This window comes from Pholcus phalangioides, unplaced genomic scaffold, assembly GCF_987345545.1.
Source record: "Pholcus phalangioides strain wild (caught in Gottingen) unplaced genomic scaffold, Ppha-v1.0 ptg000017l_1, whole genome shotgun sequence".
Lineage (NCBI taxonomy): Eukaryota > Metazoa > Arthropoda > Arachnida > Araneae > Pholcidae > Pholcus > Pholcus phalangioides.
The window spans coordinates 64,090,325-64,116,807 of record NW_028301610.1 but is presented as its reverse complement, the minus strand read 5'-3'; the positions used below and the strand labels follow the sequence as shown (position 1 = coordinate 64,116,807).

The following is a 26,483-nucleotide window of genomic DNA, read 5'->3' as shown; positions in this document are numbered from 1 at the left end:
AGCTCCGTTTCCCAAGCAGCCAATCAAGACGTCATAGAAAACTTACACGCAGACGCTCAGCTTCATTTTGGTAACGACGTTTGGACAGACATATATATTTTTTTCCGCTGAGCAACCGAAGTTAAGATTTGATAATCAATCCAAGTGTCAATCCGGTCAGCTTTATAGTTTATCCTATGAAGACGACACCCATACCGTGTCGAGACACATAAGGAGTTTTCGCAATGTTCCTTTTATTTGTCTTTTTCATTGGTGATTTTTTCGGAGTATTATTAGGCAAAGTTTACTTACTCTTCCAGGCTTTTGCATTCTGATCACAAGCAAAAAAAAAAATGAAATCAAAATTTGAAACGGTATTCATGGCGCAGTTAAAAGTCTATTGTGTCTAAACTTTTAAGATGGACTGTATGTATTTATGTGCACAATACAGATAAAATCATTTAGTAAATGTAAAATGATCATATATTAAGTAAAGTTCCCCTCTTCTTCTTATCGGTCGTAGGTCCTCGGCTGTACCTCCACTACGATTCCAGGGCGAAATAACTTGATTCTAGACTCCCAAAAGGAAGAAAACAACACTTTATTTAATTTATTATCCAACACCTCCACGAAACCGTCCTGTCTCTTCGGTACAAACTTTTACACTCACTCTCTTTTCGAATGTCTCTAATCGTTCTCGTTTCCCTCTCTCGCGACTCCTGTTTCTCCTCGGCCTTTTTCCAACCTCTTTTCTCCTGAACCTTACACGTCCCATCATCGAAAAGCACATCCATCATTTTTAAATGATGATGATGCTTCAAGAGCGTAATTCGGTTTCTCACGGCTACCGTGACAGGGCGTCGGCATTACCTTGCATATCCCCCTTCCGGGTCCGCCAGGCCAACGCATGACGCTATCCGGTAGGCGAGCGTTGTATCGTTCAGCAGCAACTACTTTGGCGGCCATACCATCCTTGAATGGCAAATAACGGTTGTTCATCCAAGAGTTCATGGGGTGGTGGTTACCACCGGCATAAGAGAAAGATGGCCCTTCCCTGTCCTGATTCCTGGGCACGCCGTTGTTGGCGATTGAAGATTTAGCCGGTTGGCTTCACGAAAAAAAAAAAACAGCGTGGGTGCTTGACGCTGCTACTATCCTTCTATACGAACCGGGTGGTTCCACCGTCGCTAGGACACTCTTCTTCGAATTCAGCTCGCAATCTTGAGTCGTTGAAGCTACGACCTCATCCTGTCGACTGCGCCAGTAAAGTTCCCCTCTTCTTCTTATCGGTCGTAGGTCCTCGGCTGTACCTCCACTACGATTCCAGGGCGAAATAACTGGATTCTAGACTCCCAAAAGGAAGAAAACAACACTTTATTTAATTTATTATCCAACACCTCAACGAAACCGTCCTGTCTCTTCGGTACAAACTTTTACACTCACTCTCTTTTCGAATGTCTCTAATCGTTCTCGTTTCCCTCTCTCGCGACTCCTGTTTCTCCTCGGCCTTTTTCCAACCTCTTTTCTCCTGAACCTTACATATTACATAGAAGGTAAAATAAAAATATCAAAGCTAAATTTGTATATTTTATTTTTTATTCAGAGAAACCCCGGATGGTTTGAAATTAAGCAGAGAGAGAGAGAGAAAAAAAAAAACTAGACAACGTAGACACTACACAATGGAACATGGTGTCGCAAACCACGTTGGGAGGGTGAAAGTCGCATGCAGGCTCTGAGTCCAGAGGAGACGAAAGGTGGATGTCAGTTGACCGCTGAATACGTTCGTGGGTTCGCTCACCATATCTGACGTAAGCAGCGTCGCGAAACGCATGCGCTGGGGTAGAATCAAGCGCTGTGGACGACGTAAATTAGCGCTATTGTGGTAGTGAGCACGTGTAGCAGTTAGTTGTTTGTATCAATGAGTATCGTGACGGCTGAGGAATACACGTTGATATGCATCTGATTTACGGTCGAGCAGATGGCAATGGGTGCTTAGCACAGAGGATGCACCAACAGCAATATCCGATGAGGCGTTTTCCGCACCATACTACCTTCGCCACTATCGATCGACTACTACAGGAGACTGGGACCTTCCATCCATCACGGCGTGATTCAGGGAGACCGCGCAATGTACGCACTCCTCCTATGGGGTCACCTCGTTTATGCGACGCTTGTGGACACACCGGAGGATCTCATATGGGAAGAGAACAGTAGCTTTTACCTACTGTTCTCTTCCCTGTACCAGCTTTCTTCATCGCATTATGAATTAACTGTTCTACCGTGTTCATTCACTTTCTTTCTCTTTGCATTTTCTTTCAAATATTGCAAAATATGTAATTTCATTGTAAACTCTAATTTGTATAGTATTGTCGTAATTGACTGGGGACAAATAAATTATGTTATGTCATAGCGCGGACTGTCGTCGCTGTGGTAGACATCAAAAGCATACCTGGTATCTTCGAGCTTGTCCGGAAATCGTTTTTACGTCATTGTAGACTTTGCAATGACGTCAACGGCCGCCACTTCCAACAACTATTGTAATAACTAATCAAATAATTTGTAGTTATTATTGTACTTTTTGTCGTTCCAGTGTGACGTCGAAACCTGCATGCATTTTTCGCGATTTTCATCCTTTCAACGTGGTTTGCGACACCATGTTCCATTGAAATTTTCGGTCCTCTTGATGCCTACTAACAACCCTCTGAGTTTGTCGGTCCATTAACAGAACACCCTGTATACATAGAGCACTTAGGGAATATAATGGATTGAATGAGGAAATAAAATCGGGAAAATCTTTACTTAAATTTAAAGAACTACTAATCAGCAAAATAAACGAAATCGAATAAATATTATACTTAAAATTTTATTATTTTAAATTTTTTCTCGCTTTATGAATGTGTTGAGAACAATATAAATAATTTATAAATTTTATTTTGCCCTGGACGGATTGTTATAATCCATTGGGCAATCACGTGGGTGAAAAATGTATATTTGTATTTTGTTTTATGTGTGTATTGTGTGACTGTGCGTGTTGATGTGTTATACCATGTGTTTGTGTAACTAAATTTTGAATTTTTTAAAATTTTCTTTAATTAATTATATGCCAAAACAATCTGGTATTTAATTAAAAAAAACATTTTGTGATAACATGAATGAAATATGAAAAAATATGTTTGGGGGAAAAAGTTTTATTGAATCAAAAATAATTATTAATTAATCAATTAATCTATTTATTAAAATTTTTTTATTTAGTTTGTAACTTTTGTAGCAGTCAGTTCAAAATTTAAGTACAACAAGAAAATAAAGTTCCACTGCTGAAATAGAAATGAAAACAATCGTCCATAAAAAAGGGACAATGGTAAATAACGGGTTAATCATTTATTCACTGAATTTGGTGGTTTTTAATTATTATTTGAAAAGAGCTAATTTATTTTTTATCTCTAATCAACATCATTTGTAATGTTAATTTTTATTTTGAAATAAGGTTTTCAAATGAAATTTCATTTCATTTTTATGGTTTTGTGTGTGAAGTGAATATTTTCAATCCGTTTAGAAATATTTAAAATTTTCTTTACAGTTCACTTATAAGATTGATCAAACCCAGCTGAGCTACCTACAGATGTTGAGTCACAGAGCCGAGCAGAATATCACTTACTTATGTCGCAATTCGATCGCTTTCTTTGATGCAAAACACAACTTTTACAAAAGAGCTGTACATCTAATGGCATACAACGATTTAGTTCTTTCACCAGAAGGAAATCGTCGCTTTTCATACGATACCGTACTTGATGGATGTAAAGTAAGCAATTTTCTGTGTGTGTGTGTGTGTGATGTTATCTCTCAAAAAATTAGAAAAATCACTCAATGTCATCAGAAAATTTCATTTCGCTGAGCAGTCTTATGGTGGGCTTGTGGTTATCCAGGTTGAGCCATGGGGGGAGGCGGGGTTGCAATCGAGTGGCGTAATGGTGAGATGCTCGTCTACAACCGTGACGGTTGCCGTCAGGTCCCAGGTCTGAAGCGGGGAAGGTAAACAGATAACAACATATTTTTCCCAACGAGCTTGAGCCGACCCTACCGGTAGATGGAGTGGCTGATGGAGGATATCGCTGTGGGTGCGTCGGAGAATATGATGTTTTTTTTTGGTGAAGTGCTGTTGTGCACTCTCTAAGGGCACCGTCTACCGTGTTAGCTGTTGCGGTTCGACTGCGCATTCTGTGACCGCGGGGATGGTTGTTTGGGATGTCTTGTATTGCATCTTAATGTTTGCCCCACGGAATTGGAATCACCCTGTATATTACTAATTATTTTCGAGATATATCGCTTTTGCCGCCTGGCAGTCGAGTGGTTAGGAAGATAGTCTCTAACTGTGCAGGTTTGGGTTCGAATCCCGGCCGAGCATGAATGTGCACTAACAAATTCCCCGGACGGGTCATGCTATCTCTTGGGAATACGTGGGGATCACGTTATATTGGGTTGCTGTATTTTAGTTTCATTTGACATCCATATTTTTTCAGCCACCTCGTTGAGCAATTGGCCTGCAGTAGCCTTTGTGTGTGTATTATATTTACAACGCATTTTACTTCTCATGCATATCTTAATTTCTATAGTAGAGAATTTAACGTAGAAATATTCACTTTATTTTCTTCAATTTAATTTTTTTGTAGGTAATAAACTATACAGGGTAGTAAGGAAAGTACGTAGGCAACATTTTACTGGCGAACTGTTGATTCTAGAGACACACGTCTCTAAATAACCTGTAGACCTTAGATACGTGAGTCATTGCAAGGGGATATATAATTATTAACATACGAAAAGTAACTTTTTATATGGACACCCTGTCCTGAAAAACACAATTGGAAAGTTGTTTCCGTGTCTCTTTTGAGGCAAACATAAAAAAATTTCACGTTTGTGAGTGCAATATTCACTGAGATATTTGAATTCAAGACCGGATAAAAATTGAGGAAGGACAGCATAAATAAGGAAAAGGAGAACGAAAACATAAACTAACGTTTTCTATTAGGTTATACCATTTTTTCCCCAATTTATGTCCAATATTTGAATTCAAATATCTCAGCGAATATTTCACTCAGAAACGTAGATTTTTTTTCTTGGCCTCAGAAAACATAAAGTGCAACAACTTTATAATTCGGTCTTTTAGCACAGGATGTACGAGAAAAGTTGATTTTTTTTATTTTCATAACTATACAACTCTTAGCAATATGGATGACGTGTCTAAGGTCTACACGTTATTCGGATACTTTTCTAATACCAAGTATGCCTCTAGAATCAACTGTTCGCCAGTAAAATGTGAGCTTAGGGGTGTGTCCTTAGTACCCTGTATATAACTGTTATTATACCTATACAAATTATATATATATAGATCTTTTTGTAAGCTAATATCTTTATTATATCTCTATTTTGTGTTCTCAAGTCGCGCAATATGTTTTCTTACACTCAGGATCGCCAAGATAAATGGTCAAGCAGTATATTGAGGGTACTGACCGACAAGCCTCAACGATTGCCTGTTGTCGATATTGCTCCTAAAGACGTTGGTGTGAAAGGTCAAGAATTCGGTCTAGAAATTGGACCAGTTTGCTTTTATCCTTGATTTGCGAGGACAAATTACTCGACTTCTCAAAGAGAAATGTTCCAAAAGTCCCTGAGGAATGAAAATATACTACTCTCAACTGACTGAAAATCACAGTGTAGTATATATACATTACTATTCAAGAGATTGGCACAGTCTTATGATAGTGAAATAAACAAATGCATATTGACATTTGCTGACCACTCAATAATTGAAAAAAATTGAGTATGATAAACATCATGTGTGTGTATAGCAACAGCCCGGTTGATTCTTTCAGTGTTACTTGAAAATATGTTTGTGACTCTCATGTTTAATTATTTCATCATCTTTGCACTGCCATTTTATAAATTAAAGATTTTTGTGTGAAGTGTTTCAATTATTGGAAAAAAAAATTACTTGCAAATATACAGCAAACATATAGAATATTTGAGCGTCAAATAATGTTTACCTGACGAAAAAATTTGTATGGAACTCACGAATTTTTAGTAAGGACTTACTATTTTTTAATAAGGACATACTATACCATTTTGCAAATACCATAAACACTGGTTACTTTGACCCATTTTTAAAAAAAATTTCAATCACTTTCCAATATACAGGGTGATTATAAAAAAACTATCCCGACATATGGGCCCCTAACTATCATACCATTCACAGAAACTGAATGAAATTTTGGCATAAGGTATTTTGATGTATGCGCTAAAGAATGATATGGAAAACAACAGTGTCACTCTAACAGTTACGGTTACAGTGAGAAAATTTCGAAAATATCAAATGACAACACCAAGTTTTTTGTATTGGAATGTGATCTCCATTGTGAAAAACCCTAATTAGCGTTCGAACGGCAACTGTAGCATGAAAATCACCGGCTGTAGATAGGCTAAAAGTGAGGACAACCAATAAGGACAGAGAAGCAGCATAAAATAAAGCATTTTATTGTGTTTTCCACATGACCTTGTGGAGGACTAATCAGGCTGGGATCTCAGCCGAAGAAACCGTGTGACGAATGAAACGAACATTAGTGCTCTGGTGCACGGCAAAGTCCTTTTTCCTTGCCTAGCTCCGGGGATTTTCGTGCTACAGGTGCCATTCCAACGCTATTTAGTGTTTTTCAGTATGGAGATCGCATTCCAATACAAAAAACTTGGTGTTGCCACTTGATATTTTCGAAATTTTCTCACTGTAACCGTAACTGTTAGAGTGACACTGTTGTTTTCCATATCATTCTTGAGCGCATACATCAAAATACCTTATGCCAAAATTTCATTCAGTTTCTGTGAATGGTATGATAGTTAGGGGCCCATATGTCGGGATAGTTTTTTTATAATCACCCCGTATATACATATACAGAGTGGACAAAAAGTCCGTAGAAAATAAAAACCGGAAAAATAACCGAAATAAAAAACGGTTTGCAGGGTTAGCATCGCAAAGGTCACGGAACAAGAAACTTAAGAAACATCCGATAGGTGGCGCTGACGTACACAAGTCAAAGAAAAGATACGCAAATAACGAACAATATGCCTCCAAATCGTTTATTACAGCAGTATGTGTTCCACATGACCACCAACACAGTGGATAACACATTGCAAGCGAGTCACAAATCCAGCAACGGCAGAGTGCAGCAGGTTCACATACACGGTTTATAACGGGGGACTGGTTGTGGATTAGGATCACAAAGTCATCCTTTTCTAAAGTCAGAAATAATTAAAATAATTTAAATCATGTGATTTATAATTATAATAAAATTAAAAATATATTAAAATACGTATCCATATAAAATTTAGATTTTCTTATTTTGTGACACACTGTGTCTTCGCTCTCAAAACTGAAACGGGGTTACTTTTTAACACATACGTTTTCAGCATTTTTTAAGATGGAATCATATCTGTACGACGAACGGTTAATGAGATGAAAGACCGAATTAGAGAAGGGGGGGGGGCATACGGGACTTTCTGTATGTTTAACAATGAAAAAATATAGATAACTTACAGGTTTTTTTACCGTCATTTTTGGTCAAACTTGTGTCGGTGGTGGGTACGGAAGCATCCGGGCTTCTTCGAATTCAAAAAAGCCATAAAATAATTGAAATACGTGAATACATTTTTTTTGTAGTACAGTACACGCCGCTTAATGCGATCACATTGGGTTTCTGATGTCAAATAACCAAATGGTAACTATAACCGAAAGATGTCCCGTTTGCAGTTTTGGTGACCATACAACCAGTTTGGTCGAACGGGACGTACGGTAAATGGGTGTGGTACGGTATGTGGGACATCTCTGTTCTTCTTTACCACATGATCGCTTGCAAACTGTTCAATCGTTCTACTTTTTCTTAAATTTATTCTAAAACGGAACTTTTTTTTTTCATTTTGAGCTAAAATCAGGCGTTTTTGATATTCAGCCATAGTGAATTCGTTAGAAATATTAAACAATTGAACTGTTTAATATTTTTCACGAATTACGATAATTTTTTTAATGTACAATATGTTTCATACATCTTTTGAGAAAGTCTCTCGGGAAAAGAAATTTGAAACTTATCAACTGAGAGAAACTGATTAAGAACTGAAGGAAAGGGCTTTTTTTAATAACCAAGGATGGAGTACCCAGTGCATATTAGAACAAGTTTGGGACCGTTCAAGTATTACGTCAGCAGATTTCTAGAGATTTTTGACCCCCCGTCCTACCCTTTTCAACAAAAGTCAGCAAAACTCTGACGCCCCACTTGTCAGCAAAATTTCGTCAGATCTGCCCCCTCACCTCCTAACGCATATAAGGATCAGGGACGTACGCGGAGGGGACATAAGGGGCTCTCTCCCCCAGACGATCAAAAAAAACTTTTTTGATGAAAAAAATATGTTTAAAAGAAATTTAAATTTCGAAGAAAATACCTTTATATGTTACTATAATCAATTTCCGTTAGTTTTTAATTTCAATATTATTTGAAGGCTAGGAACTCAAATTTCTTTTCAAGAAATTCATTGCCACCCACCCTCGAAGACATATATATGCTAAACCCATGGCCCGCGGTCTAAATGTGACCATCGAGGTTATCTGATGTGGCCGGCCACCTCAAACACTTTGTAAAAATGAACTAATCGGTACATTTGCAGATCGCTTAAGTGACCCGTGGCACATATTCAGATGACTCAAGTAGTCCCGTGGCACATTTACTGACCACTTGAGTGACCCGCGGTACAGAACACTTAGGCGGTCCGTGGCACATTTAGATGCCTTAAGTGACATGTGGCACAGTTTTGAAGTACTTGAAGGATCTGCGGAACATTTAGAGATTACTAACGTAGGAGCACTGTTTCTTAACCCCCACTTCCTGATATCATTCATACCTGCCGCGAGTCGAGTGATTGGCCGTTTCCTTCCCCCCCCCCCCCAATTCATTTTCCATTTGTCGTATGTTTGGCCGGGCTTTCTACTTACAAAAGTAAATGAAACCGGTCCGCGGGCTTCCGGAGGTTGAGAACCATTGCTATAGAAGACTTATCAATAGGGAGAATGTTAGTTCATGTGCCCAAAAACCAGGGGAAAGGTTTTTCTGGTTTTTGGTGCACCCCGAGTAAGGTGTTATAACAGTTTGCCATTAAAAATATTTCATATTTTTATAAAGAGTGGTTTTGATGACGTAAGCTTCATTCAAACCCCCTCCACTGCCTTGTCATCAAAAGCCAGCAAATCAGAAACCCCCCTCCCCCTCAATCAATGCTGACGTAATACTTTAATGACCACTTTTTACACGAGATTGAATAGGGGGCAACTTGCTGAATTGGATAGAATCGTGGTTAAGAGATAGGTCGCAACGAGTTATGGCGAACGGGGAATTCTCTGGTTGGACAGACGTCACAAATGGAGTTTCTCAGGGAAGTGTCCTTGGCCCCATACTTTTTTCACTTTTTATCGACAAACTCGATCAGGGTATCGATGGGATTACTAGCAAATTCGCAGATGATGTGAAGCTAATCGGGGTATTCGGGAATGAAAGTGATAGGGAGTTGCTCCAGACCAACTTAAACAAGATTGCAGCATGGGCAATTGAATGGAGCATGACGTTTAGCGCTGATAAGTGCATGGTCGCTCATTTTGGTTCGAACAACACAATCTTACGAGTTGAATAGTGTCACTATCCCGGATGCAACTAGGGTCACCGATTTGGGAATTCTCATTGTTCAGCCGTGGTCAAAAAAGCGAATAGAATGCTTGGTCTCGTTTTCAAAAAGGTCTCTTCGCGTTCTCCTAAAGTCATTCTTCCGCTTTTTCGAGGCTTAGTTCGTCCTGGACTGGAGTATGCTGTAAGGTTTTGGAGACCATACCTACAGAGGGGCATAGACTTGGTTGAAGGGTTGTAGAGAAGAGCTACGCGTGTCCTTATTGGCACACAGGGCTTGAGTTATGAAGAGAGACTTCATTTTTTGAATATGTTTACATTGGATGAACGCAGGTGTCGAGGAGATATGATTGAAGTGTTTAAAATTTTCAATGGGATGGATAGGATGGACCATGAACTTTTAGTACACCGCCAATCGACTGCTTTTACAAGGGGACACCAGTATCGATTGGTGAGGGACAATGCAAGGCTATGGTGTCGCAGGGAATTCTTCTCTAATAGGGTTGTTAATAAATGGAATAGCTTACCCCCGGAGGTAGTAAATTGTAACACAATTGACACGTTTAAAAAGAAATACGATAAACATGTTGGGGTAAATCGAGAAGCTATCCATTCTTAGAATAAGACAACCATAAGTATTCTTTATGGGCGTTGTATAATATTTTATCATATGTATATATTGTTTATAATTTGTGTTGATTGCATTTTTAATTGGGTTGCTGTATTTTTGAAATATATGACAACCATATTTTTATGGCCATCTTTTTATCAGCCACCTCGTTGGGCATTTTGTCTGTTGGGGCGTTGTATTTGTATTTGTACTTTGTACTCATTCGTATGATAATATATCGACCCGCTTATGATAAAGCGTTTTATTCGAATGTTTTCTTTGAAACAATCGAGCGAAAACGACTACAATATGTTGAAGATGGGATCTCGAACTGTTTTATGAAAAATTTACACCATGGGCCATTATCTTCCATGGCTGTAATCTTCAGAAAAAACAACAAATAACAAATTTTGTTGTTACATGCAAAAACATATAAATTTTGGGCATACTGTAAAATTGGACTTTCTAACTGGAGAATTTTTCAAACCATGATTGAAAGTTTATAGGATATTCTCATTTTTTTGAAACAGATGAGTACATATGGAGACTCAATATGTTTAAAACCGAAAAGTATGGAATAAACCACACACATGGAATATCTGAAATGGGTTCGTAAAACGAACAGTAAGGTTTCTTTCAATATTAGAACTTAAGCTGAAAAAAAAGTTGAAAGAAATATTTATCTTGCTGATTATGAAAAAACAAACATTTTCAATTATTGTATTTTTTATAAAAGCATTTACATCAATATAATTCAACAATTTCATGACAATTTGGATCGAACTGTAAAAATGGTCGATGTATGTTGAGGCGTTACAATGAGCAATGATCGCGTCAGTGGACAATATTACGAAAATAGTAACTCCGAAGATGATTACAGTGATGAATCTCGTGTAAAATCATTTGTTTTCTGCTCATTTATGCACATTCATTCAATGATGGGTCAACGTTCATCAAAATTATAATCATATGAAAGCAGATGACACAGGTCTACAAAAAAAAACCACTTTTTTATAGCTTTTTTAGTTTTGATAACTGATTTTTATATATTGTTTTTACTGTTGGTTCCAGAAAACCCCATTTTTTTCTATCACAACTTCATATGTTGAGGAAATAACCCAAATCCAAATATACATATATTTTGGGATTTTATTTTTATTTTATATCACCTCATATATAAATACACACTTCAGATTTAAATTCTTGCTCTGTCATTAATGATAGACCCTAAAATCAATTAAATATCTTTGGCAATGATTTACTATATTTATTCGTAGCGCAGTTTCAATGTGATTTGTATGCTACTTATGTATTAACATTGAAATTTGATTTTCCCTTTATCCCAAAAAAAGAGCTCACTGGGCAAAACCAATGCCAGATTCGGAATCGGCGCTCCAATATCACTCTAAAATAACTGAATTATGTTTGCCAATGATTTACTATATTTGTTTATAATGCGAATTTTCAATTTGATTTGTATTATGTGCTTATGTATTATCATTGAAATTAGATTTTGACTTTATCTCAAAAAGTCTATTATGACAAAACCAATGCCAGATTCGAAATCAGTGCCCAAAAATCACCATAAAATCCACTGGAATGTTTTTGGCAATGATTTACTATATTTTTTATAATGCAAAGTTTCAATGTAGTTTTATGCTGCCTATGCATTACTAAGTGAAAATATAATTTTATGTCAAAAACTGGACGTGATTGAATTTTTTAATTATTTTTCCAGTAATTAGCATCCAAAGAACTATGAGAAACACTAATTCTTTTTAAAAAAGTTTTTTTTATCGCAGACCTGTGTTATCTCTGAGCTAGGACCGCACTCGTAAAAGACTGGCCCAATGGTCAAATATTTCCTTCCAATATTTGCCTTTCCCTGATGCAAAGAAGCAGCAACGGCATAGTCTGGCTATACACTGGCTAAGTTTAGCCCAACATTCGTTGGTGAATATAACATTGAATAGGGGAATTGCCAAGAACAAAACCGACTTTTCTAGAACGCTCTTCGTGTTGTGACTGCTGGCGTTCTTCGACCAGTGTGCGGCCAGACGGACTCGAACATCGGGAAGGAAGGCGACATCTTTGGCTTGGGTTGGCAGTTGGAAAATACTCGACCAGCCTTCCAATACCTTCCAGACTCCAACATTCAACGGTCATTGCCAATGTTGGAGCGGCCATACTAGTTGCCCATGAAACTTACCGGGCCAGCGTTGACACGAGTGTGGTCATGGCTTTCCATGGAAAACAGAAATAAACACTTGTATTACAAAATGTCATTAATATCACAGATATTGAAATTCCCAGAACAACGTGATCACTTTTGAGCTTAGTTCTCGTCAGCCTTGAAGTCATCACAGAAGTAAGCATGTTGAAGAACCAGCCCCACGATTGTCTTCGTCATACTCATCTGAGTCTTCTTCACTATCTCTTCTTCGAGATGGCCTGTGTGAGGTTCCACCACCTTTTCCATTTTTACTCACTTTCTTTTCTTCTTCTTCATCACTTTCGTCTTCATCTTCTTCTTCTTCATCTTCATCACCTTCGTCTTCACTTTCACTCACGGGGGTCGGTGGGGGTGATGATCCTTAAGAAAAGAAGTGACAAATAAAAATTCAAGGAAGACACAGCCATTAGTTTTTAACGTGAATATACCATGTTGATGGAAAGAGTTGACGAAAATAAAGTTGTTTCAATCAGCTGTGAATAATTTCATTATAACAATATTGAATGGCTTTAATCATCGATTGCAATTTAATATCCAAATGATATTTGGATTCGTTGTAATTCGACACCTATTTTCAGCCTTTCACACGCGATCCCCCCCCCCCCATAAGACAGTGGTTCTTCAGTTTGCCACCTATGCCCCCCCTTGTCATGACAATGTTTATCCACGGCTTCCTAGAATGGTCTAGTAAAGAACCACTTCGAAGCACTGAATAGGCAATCATCAATGTCTGTAGCTCGCCGCGACGCTTTTGGCAATGGTTGGCCCCAAAGAGCCACGACGCGTGTTTTGTTAAATACGCGCCTTTTTGTAGTTGTTTTTGAAAACACTACCAAAAGGCATTTGACGTCCAGCATTAAGGATTTACGACTTTTTGGAATCCGTCACAGGTCCTTCCATCCTGATGCATTTTTCGATGTTTTTTTTAATCATTCGCTAGACAACAAAGATTTTGTTTTTGAAAAAGAAACGAAATTTCCGCAATTCTTTGCACCATTTTTCCAATGCTATTACTTTTTATTTACTTCACACCTGTAGAACGTGCCAAGAAAAATCGAACGACGCTTCACATAAGGCGCACGTACAGAAAAATTGCTACGAAATACATGAAATTTTATAAGTTTTTGGCTTACTTATACCAATGTTACCGATAACATTTGCTTCCCTCATCTTCGTCCACGAAGAGACAAAATATTCCAGGAGATTGTCTACCGTGTCATGCTGCATAGTTATAATACCATGCTTTAGACCAGTGATTCCCAACGTGGACGATACAAGTTACGGGTATAACATAGGATCCTATGGGCTAGATTGGGGCCGATGGGAGAAAAAACTTTCTGACGAAGGGGGAGATGGGACAAAAAAGGTTGGGAACTGCTTTAGACGAAAGAACGTTTTCGATCTATACGGTTATGATTAGGTCTTGCAGATCATGTGCACTCGTAAATAATTATAGTCTTCCCTGCAATATATATGATATCACAGGATGGTGATGTGATATGCCACATGTCCAAAAGTTTTAGGCAATGGTCAAATAAAATGACAGAAAAATCCAAGTGTTTTTTCCTGGTGCTCTAATTTCGAAGACTTGAACCCGATCGAGCACTTTCAGCCCCCAAATTTATGCACTTTAGTTTTAGTAATAAAACTTCCACTACATGAATATATAGACATTTCTTACTTCTATGTACATTAGGAAAAAATGCTCCCAACATTCTCGCTGCCACTTCTGCAGATGGTGTCATCAGTAAGTCTTTCAGCAAAGGAAGGGGCACTGATTGAGCTCTACGTCTTTCAGCTGCTTCTATCAGTTGGCTGACGTTTTCCTAGAATATAAAAAATATTTGGCTCTATGATATCTGTATCCACCCAACATGAAATGAACATATTGAGCTTAACCGTATTAGGATTGTGTAACTTCCTTACGGTTATCACTTATCCATCCCAAAATATTTAGAGGCTATTCAAGCTTTTCTTAATCCTTTTGCAAGTCCATTACTTGTAAAAACTCGGTATTCACGTAAAATATACTCACTATCCTCTGTTGTTGCCGTTGAAGTTGCTTCTTCATGAGTAAAAGCTCTACAATCATGCTTTGTTTATTTGGATCAACGTTCTGAAAATTAAATTAGTAAAAAAAAGTACGAATAATTGAGTAAATGAAAACTATTAGATATTTTATCAGAAATTAAAATTCACGATAAATTGTGACGACAGTTTTATGTTTATGAAACTGTTGTCATGAAATTGATATCTTGAGCATCATATTGTTATTATTATTATACATTGTGAACATGACCTATCTGCCAAACTAAAGGGGTTGATAGACGAGCCAGAGCGGAACATAAAACACTTTTAGAACACACTATTTTTCGAACCATTTTCGAGTTATGGTGGATAATCGACTACGAAAGAAAAATGCTTCAAGTCTGAAAAAAACCAAACTTGTGAAGTTTCTGAAAAACCTACTCGCAAACTAAGCACATGTTCAGAAAGAGCGTGAAAATCTTATATTGTGACAGGTGGCACCATTATAACCACTTTACGATCAAAGACGTAATATTGCGTCCAAACGTCAGTGGGATAAATTCAAACAAGTTCTGTTTTCTTTCCTATCTCCGCATCATCGCGAAGCTTTGTTGTAACCCCATGAAAAAAGACGTTCTTTTTATTTCTATACTCATTTAAGTGATATTTTTCACGTGTGATGTATCCTTTTATTACATACGTATAAGAGCGAAAGAGAACAGGCAGGGTGAGGATGAAAAGAGAAATATACTTTGTACCTACTATCTTATCAACTTATCTATTATATTGTTTTCCTTTCATTTGTTATGCCCATTCTTTTCTGCTACTTATTTTTCCTTCTTTTCCTTTTTCAAACGTACGTTTAGGTTAAGATAAAGTTATCATATTTATCGCCGTATTTTAAAGTAGGGATCACCTGAATTTCTTACCAATAGCTTGTAAGTGAAGGGGGTTAATCAGGATAATATCTGTATTTATGGTGAGCTACAAGTGCTGAAAGATTGGCAAAATGCAAAATTGAATTGTGGGCAAAATCTGTAATTACCGCACACACCATTTTATAGCTACAATCGATCAAATTTACTACAAATACTTGCTTATTTCACCAGCTTTAGAAAGGTCCTACAACAAACCATATCGGTTCAAGGAAAAATTCAGCCTTTTGTTTGCAATACATCACTGAAATCTGCTCTTGTCGAATAAGACATTTTAGTAGATTTTGGCGACAACCGATTTCCCACTTCGCCATTATCTCAGCGCTTGCAGCTTGCCATTAAATCCAGATATCCTGATACAGAGGTAGTGTTCATACCTCCTACATGGTGCAACTTATAGGAATTTTTCTGCAAAATCAAATTGTCACCAAAATCTGTATCCGAAAATTCCGAATTTTTGTTGAATATCTACTTCGGCAAAAGCTGATTTCAGTGATGTATTGCAAACGAATGGTATTTCTCCTGAATTAGAACACCGATATGGTTTACTATAGGCTCTTTCGAAAGCCGGTAGAATGTTTTTGGTAGCCGCCAGTTTTTGGTAAAATTAACCAATTGTACCTAGAAGGGTGTTTGCAAACAATCACATATTTGGAAAGGGCAGAAAAAATCCTATAAGGTCTCACCATTTCCATAACAATATGTGGATTTAGTGGCGAGTTCCAACAGCACCTCCTAGAGATGGAAGGCCTCCACACTGATTGCCATAAACGTCATTCAAACCACCTAGCAAGCTTGCCAAATTTTGAAACACAGCATATTATTTCATTTCTTCTTGATTGGCTCATAAATACCACATAGTGTTTGGATGTAGGGCATAGAAATCGCCAATTCTGAGCCCGACCATTTCTTTTCCGCACAACGATGAGAGCAGGGAATTTTTCCCCTGAATATTCTGAGAGAAAATGGACTACTTACTGACGTCACAAGCAACGCACGGAGGCTTTCTATCTTTAGGATTCCAAGCAGCACCTTCTAGAGATAGAAGGCTTCCTCACGTTGCGCTCGTGACTTCAGCAAGTAGTCCATTTTCCCTCAGAATATTCAGGGGAAAAATTCCCTACTCGTGCTAGTATCGTATCATCGTTGGGCAGACAAGAAATGATCAGGCTCAGAATTGGTGATTTCTATGCCCCACATCCAATCACCATGCGGTATTTGAGAGTCAATCAGGAAGATTCCACGCAAAAATAAGAAGAAACGAAATAACATGCGGCAAACTTGCTAGATAGTCTTAATGGCGTTACAGATGAACTTGACAACCCGTGCGGATGCTTTCTATCTCTAGGAAGTGCTGCTCCAAGTCCCCACATCCTTCCCCGCAAGGGCAGTAGAATATTCTATTGCATCGTATATTCTACTTGAACCATAATTGGTGTAGCGGTTAACGTATGTGGTTCTAACATCGACGGTTGAGATTTCGAATCCCACTCAGGTCAGCTCTCAGTTTTACACAGTTGACACGTTTAAAAAGAAATACGATAAACATGTTGGGGTGAATCGAGCAGCTATCCATACTACTTAGAATGGCGCAGCTGCTATAGGGATACAAAAACTTCCAACGAATCATTCCATTCTGAAGGCAATGGTGTAGTCGAAAACTTCCATCGGCCACTAAAAGTAGTTCTGAAATGCCAACTCACCGACCGATGGGTGGATGTCTTAACAATTCTTCTTCTTCGCCTCCGTTCAACCTATCGACCCGAAAGCGACCATGACCCCCGCTCTATACACAGAACAACCGATCGACCCGAACTCAAAGCCACATGCGCCGAACTGCTCTATGGTACTACACTGCAGTGTCCAGCGGTGTCCTTAGTCCCGGGTACCGAGCCACCAGCGGGGCCACTAACATTTGCAACACAACTAGCCAACACCATGCGTAATATTGCGCCGTTCCTACTACTACCTACAATATACTGAAGGTATCCATTAATCTGGCAATAAAGACATCGACTTACGTGTTTATACGCTGGGATAGCGCGATGCTTCCACTCCAGTGCACCTATGATGGCTCGTTTCAGGTGATGCAGTGGACGCCCAAATACTTCGTGCTCCTAATACAGGGCAAACATGAAACGGTGTCCATAGATCGACTGGATCCAGCATTTTTGCTGCAAAAAGACGTGCTGGTACCAGAAAACCTTCAACTAGTGACGATGACCACCGAAACTACAACTCGTAGTGGGAGGAAAGTTCAATTTCTCGATTGATATCAATCGTGACTGAAGTTACTGGTGGGGAAGTATTGCGGAGAAAGCGATTAAGTCAGTCGATTAAGCTGAAAGATGGCAGCACGGGTCTGGCTTATGAAAATAAATAATAAAAAGGTTTCTCTCTCTTTTCGGGACACACACTATTTTTTCGGTACGTGACATCATCGACTCAAACGTGTTTTTGGTTCTTGTTGTAAATAAAAATAAATAACTATATTCGTCACACACACACACAGTGCTGACGCGTTTAAGTCGTGTTATGGGTACTTCAAATATCTATGGTATGGTTCAAAGAGATGCTTTCTTATACTTGATCGATAGTTCGAGCACTGCGCAAGTACTCGACAGCCTTCTTATACATCGAGTACTTGCGCATAACATGATATTTCGTCAGCCGTTTCACTTCTTGCCGTAAAGATTCACTAAGAAGGGGTTTTTCGAAATCCAACCCCTAAGGGGATTCAAAGGTTATATTTAGGAATAATGCCGAATCAAAACCACTGAAGCTATAAATATCAAATATGGTTAGTAGTTTTATTGCATGATTTCATGGTATAAAGACTACCTAAGAAATGGTTTTTCGAAATTCGACCTCTCTAAAGTGGTCGTGAGGGGGGGGGGTTCAAATATTATATGGAACAATCATTGGCTGATCCGAAATCGCTGAAGCTATAAATATGAAATTTGATCAGTATTGTATTTTAAAATATAGAGAGTCTAAGACGGGATTTCTGTAAATTCAACCCCCAAGGGTGTCATGAGAGGTTCAAGTGTTATATGGAGGAAATCATCGCCGAGCAATTTCAGATTACCAAATCCACGCGAGGGAAGCTGCGTGTAACAGCTAGCGTTACATATAAGCTGCATCACGAGAAGGTGTGGATTTGACATTAAGTTTCCACTTGAACTTGATTGCGCCCAGTTTTCAAAGAAAGGCAAGTGGAGGATCTTTAAATATTATCTTAATTAATTAATTAATTAATCTTAATTTTAATATTTCTTAACTCATCTTTACGCGCCAATAATCTCAATTATCAAATGAAAATTCTAAGTATATAAACAATATTGGTAATACCAATTCTATAATCACGTGGATGAGTGAATGCTGATTGTCTATTTACTTGATTTTTCATACTATTCATAAATGTTTTTATACATTTCTAGTTTATGCAAATCACTGATTATCAATTAAAATTTTGATGTTTTTCACGTTGGAATGCTTTCATTGATCAATGTTTAAGTAATTTTATTTATGCATTTACTAACTGCGTCTACCCATGATCAAAATAAAATGAGATGAATTTCAGAATATTTCATTTCATGATTTAAAAAAATCCATCGTAATATCGAAATTATTTACTCTTCCATTGATCTTGAAACCATCCATGAGCTTCCCCATTGTTTGACTAAGTTGATGGTCAGCTTGAATCATTTGTTTCGTACTTTTCCCTTTGGCTTTAGCCATTGCAGATTTCCTTGGCTTTTGTTTCCCCCAAACTTGAATCACTACGAATCCTTCTAATAGGTACTTTAATAGCTTTTGAAAAGAGAAACAACAACGTAATGTATAGTAAAACTTGTCTTTAACGGAATCTGTACTAAGCAGAAAAAAAAACCTGTCTTCCACGGAAAAAAATCTTACTCCCGTGATTCTAAAACATTTCCAAATACGCATTTAAAAACCTGAATTAAACGGAATCTGTCTAACGCGGAAACAGAAGGGAAAATTGCACCCTCTTGTGATGGAAAATTTCACACAAACACTTCGAGTATTTCCCGACCAATTCATTATCGTACTTCATGCTGTGGTTTCGATAAGCCACATGTGGTGAAGCAGTGAAAATTTTCTGAAATTGTCACAAAATTTTTCGGAGAAGCAGGCTTTTCTACTTGAGAAATCTGTACAAGAACTGGATTTACAAATGATATGCAAGACTTACAAAATTGTATGAAAGCTGCTTTCCGTGATCGCAGTGCTGAGCAGGGAGAAGAAGGAAGCAGCTGCCCGGGTGGCAAAATTTTGGGAGGGGGCGGAAGTTTATAGGTGGGAACAAAAAGACCATTATAAAATCATCGAATTTTACAGTGGTAGGGCCAGCAAAATAATGTTACCCTCTCCTCCCCCAAAAAAATCCTAGTTCTGGCCCTGGTATTGAAGATTACACAAACATAGACGACAATGTAAAAACTAAATTTGGCACGATAGGTATTGGCACCCTCATTGAAAATTTTAGAGAAAGTCAAAAAGAATTTAAATGTCGTCAATTCAGAAGATCAGTGTAGGATGAAGTTTTTTACAGATGCTGTGAAAACCTAATTTCACACATTATGACAATTTTACCTTTATTAAGCGGAAACTTGTGTTGAACGGAAAAAAATCTCGGTCCCTTGCGATTCCGTTGAAGACAGATTTTACTGTATTATGTATCCAGTTATTTACATTTGAAAAAAAGGAATAAGAAATAATTGAAAAGAAATTAACATTAAAAACAGAATGAAGAAATCTGAATCGCTACACGTTCACATGACATCACTTGTACACATATTGCACAGTTACAATACGATCAAAATACGGAAAATGCATACTTCTTTCGTTACAGGATGAAAAGAGAACATCTTTTTATGACAGAAATCAGGGTTGGAAGTATCCGAAACAGTATCTGTGGTGGTGTCACTTTTATCCAGATAAATTCTGTATTTGCAATTGACATCCTGGAAATACCAAAATGATGTTGAATCTCAATATTTTTCAAATCAAAGTTCGAAGCGTGAATCAATAAAATTCGAGATTACGAACATATTGCCGAGATGAAAATGCAATCTGTAATTTATATCAATAGATTTTGATTAACTTACCGTAAACCTCGAAGGAATTCCTCTGCAATCATTTATCTTCACGTAGAACTGTAAATCCTGCCCAATCAAATCATCTGGTTTATCTACAAATTTATCATCAAATTCAGTATATTCTTCACCATCAGATGAGCAAGGTACAATCTCCACCTGCGTTATAGTAAAGCTGTTTATTAGAAATTTTGGCCTGGGTGATATATTCATAGATCTTATAAATTCTATTATCTTAGTTAATTTTAGTCCTCCCAGTTTCAATATATTCAATATACTTTAGAAATATGGCATCCATATTTGTTATGAACATCTTTTTTCTAAGCCCCCCCCCCTCGTTGGGCATTTTTTCTGTTGTAGCCTTGCATTTGTATTGAAAATCTCAATAATTTTGAAAGTTATGCCCCATCAATTCCATTGACGACAGGAACGTCGGAAGTGTTTCGAACCTGTGGGTGCCCGTCTTGAGTTTCATGTAGAAAATTTTGATTTCTGAATCAATTCTGAGGGAGAATGGGAGGGGGGGGGTGCCCTTGGACCTGTTCTATAAATTTTCGTGGGTGCTTGAGTATCCATAGCACCCCCGACTTCGACGCTACTGAAGCACGAGTACATTGGTATTTATCTTTTTTGAAGATAAAGAGCAAAAAAAGCGTATAATTTTGAAGCAGTCAGTGAGTTTTTATAGCACATAATTAAAATATATCTCGATTCTGGGTGTATTTTCTGTAAACCAGCGGATCTCAGCCTTTTTTGACACGCAGAGCCCTATGCGGCGGTGTATAATTTCCGTAGGTCTATTTTTTATTTATTCATTGATTTATTTTTATTATTCAAAAATATTTATTATTTTTTTGCAAATTTACTGGTTTTTTTAAAATAATTTCCTCGAACTGCCGCGGAGCCCATTGGATAGTTCACACGAAGCCCCAATGGCTCCACGGAACACCGGTTGATAACCACTGTTGTAAACTATTGTAAAGTATTCTTTAAATTGATAATTTGGCGATTTATTTTGCACGATTATAATGTAGACATTATCAACATTAATGACAATATGGACTTTTACAACTTTTATTGTGCTCCTTATTATGATACTCTACACCGTGGACGAGACGGTTTTGTGGAAAAATGATTGAATTTACATCCTTATCTTGACCACGACTGACGTGCAGTTAGAGTAAAGCAACTGAATTGGATTTTAATTTTTTTTTGTGGTGCAATTACCATGCTGCACCAAGTCAATATGACCAGGTAAAAACAATAAAATGTCTAGTACATAAATGCGTATAGTAAAAATGAAATGAATAATATAAAAACAATGATGTATGACATAAAATCAATGATAAATAAAACAAATGATTGAAAATCATAATTTCTGATTTAAACGAATAGCATGGATGAATTGAAAAATGCGAGATACATCACATTGATCACATAAAATGTCTTCAAATGAACGGTGACTTTGACCAAAAGCGGTCGTAAAATGATGCCGATGATTTAAACAAATAGAAACATAAGCCACATTGTTAATAGACTGACAATGTGGGCGCTCAGGTTGGTTTTCTCGTAATAGAAGGTATGAATGTTTAAGACGGCTGTGTGTGTGTGTGTGTGTTCTATATGAAACTGGAAAAGCAGCACTTCTTCCCAATTTGCCCTGCAGCTCGAATGCCAGTGACCAATTAGGGGCTTGACAGCACGTAATTTATTATTTGTCTGGCTCAGTGATCCTATCACATCTATTCAACACTTCTAGTATAATTGAAAAGTGGTCTCTGGAAGTAACCAAGAGGATATTGTCAATGATACAGGTTTTTCGAGGAGCGGCGTTTACCTTTTCATTGCACGGTAGCAACATGACCCGGTACCCAGTAAAATTTCATAAAATTTTTGAAAAATGGGATAAATAAATGGATTAATGGGAAATGTCGTAGACACAGTGTTTGTAATGCATTGACAAGGAAAGGATCCGAAGGTGACGTATTCAAAAACTTGTGTAAAAAATAACCACCGATTCTACTCCTTTGAATATTTATTTATTTATTTACAATACAAAGCTATAGGTTTAAACCTAATTACAGCTTGCAGTAAAAATATAAATTTGCGCAGAATAGAAAAAACGACATGATAAAGTACACAAAAGACAAATAAAAAGTAACAAAAATTACGCAAAATACAAAAATTCTATACAAATACAAATACAACGCCACAACAGGCAAAATGCCCAACGAGGTGGCTGATAAAAAGATGCCCATAAAAATATGGATGTCATATATTTAAAAAATACAGCAACCCAATTAAAAATGCAATTAACACAAATTATAAACAATATATACACATGATAAAATATTATACAATGCCCATAAAGAATACTTATGGTTGTCTTATTCTAAGAATGGATAGCTTCTCGATTTACCCCAACATGTTTATCGTATTTCTTTTTAAACGTGTCAATTGTGTTACAATTTACTACCTCCGGAGGTAAGCTATTCCATTTATTAACAACCCTATTAGAGAAAAATTCCCTGCGACACCATAACCTTGCATTGTCCCTCACCAATCGATACTGGTGTCCCCTTGTAAAAGCAGTCGATTGGCGGATTGGCGAAAGATATATACAACGCAATCACAGCAAAAATCTTTTAAAGTCGGTAACAGACGAATGAAAAATATCCAGATGTTGAGGAAGCGCATTATAAAATTCGGAAAATCTGTTTACAGCACAGTAATTACAAATATTAGTATTATATGATTTGACGGCAAATAAACAATTAGATCTTGTATTGTGACACTTAATATTGAAACAGATTTCGTTAAGAATGGGTGTGCAATCAATTTGGTTAGTCAACAGTTTCTTGAAAAAAATAACGAGCAAGCACTCTCTGCGTTTTTGTAAGCTATTGACATTGAAACTGTTTCGTAGATGAGTGGCAGATAGAATGTTGTTATAAAGACCATGTTTTTTAAAATATAAATACCTTAGAAAATTGTTTTGAATAATTTCAAGACTCATAATATGGCGAGCGTGAAATGTGTTCCAGATAATTGAAGCATATTCAAGTTTAGACCTTATAAGCGTATTAAAAATTGATATTAACGTATTGCTATCCTTGAAATCGCTCGACATTCTTTTAAGCCAACCAAGTTTTTTATATGACACACAGCAAAGATTTTAATGTGATCAGCAAAGGTAAAATTGGTACTATAAATAACTCCCAAATCGGTCGCAGAGGTTCTTCTAAGCAATTGGCTATTATTAATGTTATACGTAAAAAAGATTGGATTCTTTTTGTGAGTGAATGAAAGAACAAAACATTTATCAATATTGAGATTAAGTCTATTAAGTAAACACCATTCGTGAAGCAAAGACAACTCATTTTGAAGGCTATAACATACATCAAATACAAATACAACGCCACAACAGACAAAATGCCCAACGAGGTGGCTGATAAAAAGATGCCCATAAAAATATGGTTGTCATAACCATACTTTTAATAACTTTTAAAATCAATACTTTTAAAAATCTTCAAATCATCAGCAAAGAGTAGACAATTTTTGAAAAGTGCGGATAGATCATTGATAAAAATGATAAATAACAACGGGCCTAGCACAGATCTCTGAGGGACACCAGAACTAGCAACAAAACCTTGGCTTAAATTGGATTTATAGGAAACATACAACATTCTGTTGGATAAGTAGGAAATGAACCAATTTACTAAGTCAGAGTTAAAACCGATTTTACTAATTTTGCTGATAAGAATTCCATGATCGATATGATCAAAAGCTTTTGAAAAATCAGTATATATTACATCAAGTTGTCGCTTGTTATGTATGGCGTCGATAATACAGGCATTAAGACTCAGGAGATTAGTGACAGTAGACCTACCATTGACAAATATGAATAGAAATATCCGGCGCAATTATTATGGATAACTCAAAAAATTAAAATATTACTATTATGAACGCCAATAGAGACCAAGAACTAATTTAAAATCCTCAACCCTAGAAGTCATTCAAACAACAAACGACCAGGTACAACATAGAACAAGGAGAGAAAAAGAAAAAAAAAGGAGAGCGCTATTATGTTCTTTATAAAAGTGTGTGTAAAGAGAGTGAGGGAATTTTTTATAGATATCGCTAAGAAGCGCGAGAGGCGATGAGTAGCCAACTGTTAATACAAATGCAAAGGCCACAATAAGCAAATTGCCCAACGAGATGGCTGAAATAACTATGCCCATAAAAAATATTGATGTCAAATATATACAAAATACCAAATATAAAAGCATATATCACCAAAAAATACAATGAAATAATAAATTATATATAGTACACTGCCCGTAAAAAAGATTATGGTTGTCTTACCAAAGTACGGATAGTGTCTCGATTTATCCCGATATGCCTATCGTAATTCTTTTTAAACGTATCAATTGTATTAGAATTCACGACCCCGAGGTAAGCTATGCCATTTATTAACAACCCTATTAGAGAAAAGTTCCCTGCGACACCACAACCTGGAACTGTCCCTTACTAAATGATACTGGTGCCCCCTTGTCGAAGCAGTAGATTCATGGTGTATTGAAATCTCATGGTCCATCCTATTCATCCCATTGAAAATTTTGAACACTTCGATCATATTCCCAACACCCGCGTTCCTCCAATGTAAGTATATACAAGAAACATGTCTTCATTGATCAGGCCTTGTGTACAAACAAGAGCATGTGTAGCTCTTCTCTGCATCCCCCTTCAACCAAGACCATGTTCTTCTGTAGGCACGGTCTCCAAAAGCTACTCCAGTGGAGAACGAACTAAGGCTCGGAAAAGCGGAAGAATCACATTAGCAGAATGCGTAGATACTTTTTCAAGATAGATAGATAGATAGATAGTACCGCTCACAGCCCCGGACTGATGCAAAGCACCTTACTTCCGTTACCTCAAAAGAGGCAGGGTTGTGTCGGAAAAGTTAGCAAAGATTTATAGTGGTGGCTCCCCTTGCCCCGTGCTCGCAAGTTTCGAATTACTCGCGTCGTTCTCCCCATGAAGACAGCCATCAACTCGATGCAACGTACAAGCCATTTGACAAAAATGGATGACTGAATCCAATGACTAGGGAGAAAAATTGCACGTGCGCTCAGTGGCACTAAGGGCCGGAGACCGCAGCCTGGGATTTCAAAAGAAGGGTGGAAAATACTTGTGGACAAGAAAGAAGAAAAAGAAGCTGGCATATTGAAGTGGGAGAGATTTGAGAATGGTCTAAATACACAATGCATACAAATTACATATATACAGCGCCTCGACTGTGACGGGAAACGAAGAAACAAAGCCTCCGTCCACAGCGCTGAGCAGTGTGTTCTGCTCGCTCTTCCCCTTACAGAACATGCAATATATATACACACAGAATACACACATAGCCCGCACTGCGACGGGAACAATCAAACAGAGCCTCCGTTGACAGTGCTGGGCATTCGCATTTGAATTACACGCATACATTATTTACTTTACAAAAATTTCCCTTTTTTATACTATTGGGTACTTTTTCAAGAATGAAGCCGAACATTTTATTCGCTTTTTTGACCCCTGCTGAACAACGTTCAGAAAACCTAAGGCACTCGTCAATGAAAACCCCAACTCGGTGACTCTAGTTACATCCAGGATAGTGATACCATTCCACTCGTAAGTGAAACGTGGGTTGTTCGAACCAAAATGAGCGACCATACGCTCATAAACACTAAAAGTGCTCCATTTATTTGCCCATGCTGCAATCATATTGAAGTTCACCTGGAGCATCTCCCTATCGCTTGGATTCCCGACTATACTTTCATTAGCTTTACGTCATCTGTGAATTCTCCACCAAATCCCATCGATACACTG

At 37.5% G+C, this 26,483-nt stretch overlaps 2 protein-coding genes across 2 annotated transcripts in view; one reads left to right on the top strand and one right to left on the bottom strand.

The window, feature by feature from the left end:
* Positions 1 to 5,936, top strand: part of LOC149074633 (uncharacterized) — a 111,355-nt gene extending 105,419 nt beyond the window's left edge. The window contains exons 48-49 of the mRNA XM_089247024.1: positions 3,557 to 3,778; positions 5,441 to 5,936. Coding sequence (XP_089103150.1) covers positions 3,557 to 3,778; positions 5,441 to 5,590 — 372 coding nt within the window. The 3' untranslated portion in view covers positions 5,591 to 5,936. The remainder of the gene's footprint in view (positions 1 to 3,556; positions 3,779 to 5,440) is intronic.
* Positions 5,937 to 11,080: 5,144 nt separating this feature from the next.
* The window catches only part of LOC149074632 (kinesin-like protein KIF28), a 51,283-nt gene continuing 35,880 nt past the window's right edge, over positions 11,081 to 26,483 (bottom strand). Inside the window, exons 19-24 of the mRNA XM_089246374.1 lie at positions 20,625 to 20,771; positions 20,355 to 20,480; positions 19,129 to 19,305; positions 14,565 to 14,645; positions 14,211 to 14,355; positions 11,081 to 12,889 (exon numbers count right to left, since the gene is read on the bottom strand). Of these exons, the coding sequence (XP_089102500.1) occupies positions 12,657 to 12,889; positions 14,211 to 14,355; positions 14,565 to 14,645; positions 19,129 to 19,305; positions 20,355 to 20,480; positions 20,625 to 20,771 (909 nt within the window). The 3' untranslated portion in view covers positions 11,081 to 12,656. The remainder of the gene's footprint in view (positions 12,890 to 14,210; positions 14,356 to 14,564; positions 14,646 to 19,128; positions 19,306 to 20,354; positions 20,481 to 20,624; positions 20,772 to 26,483) is intronic.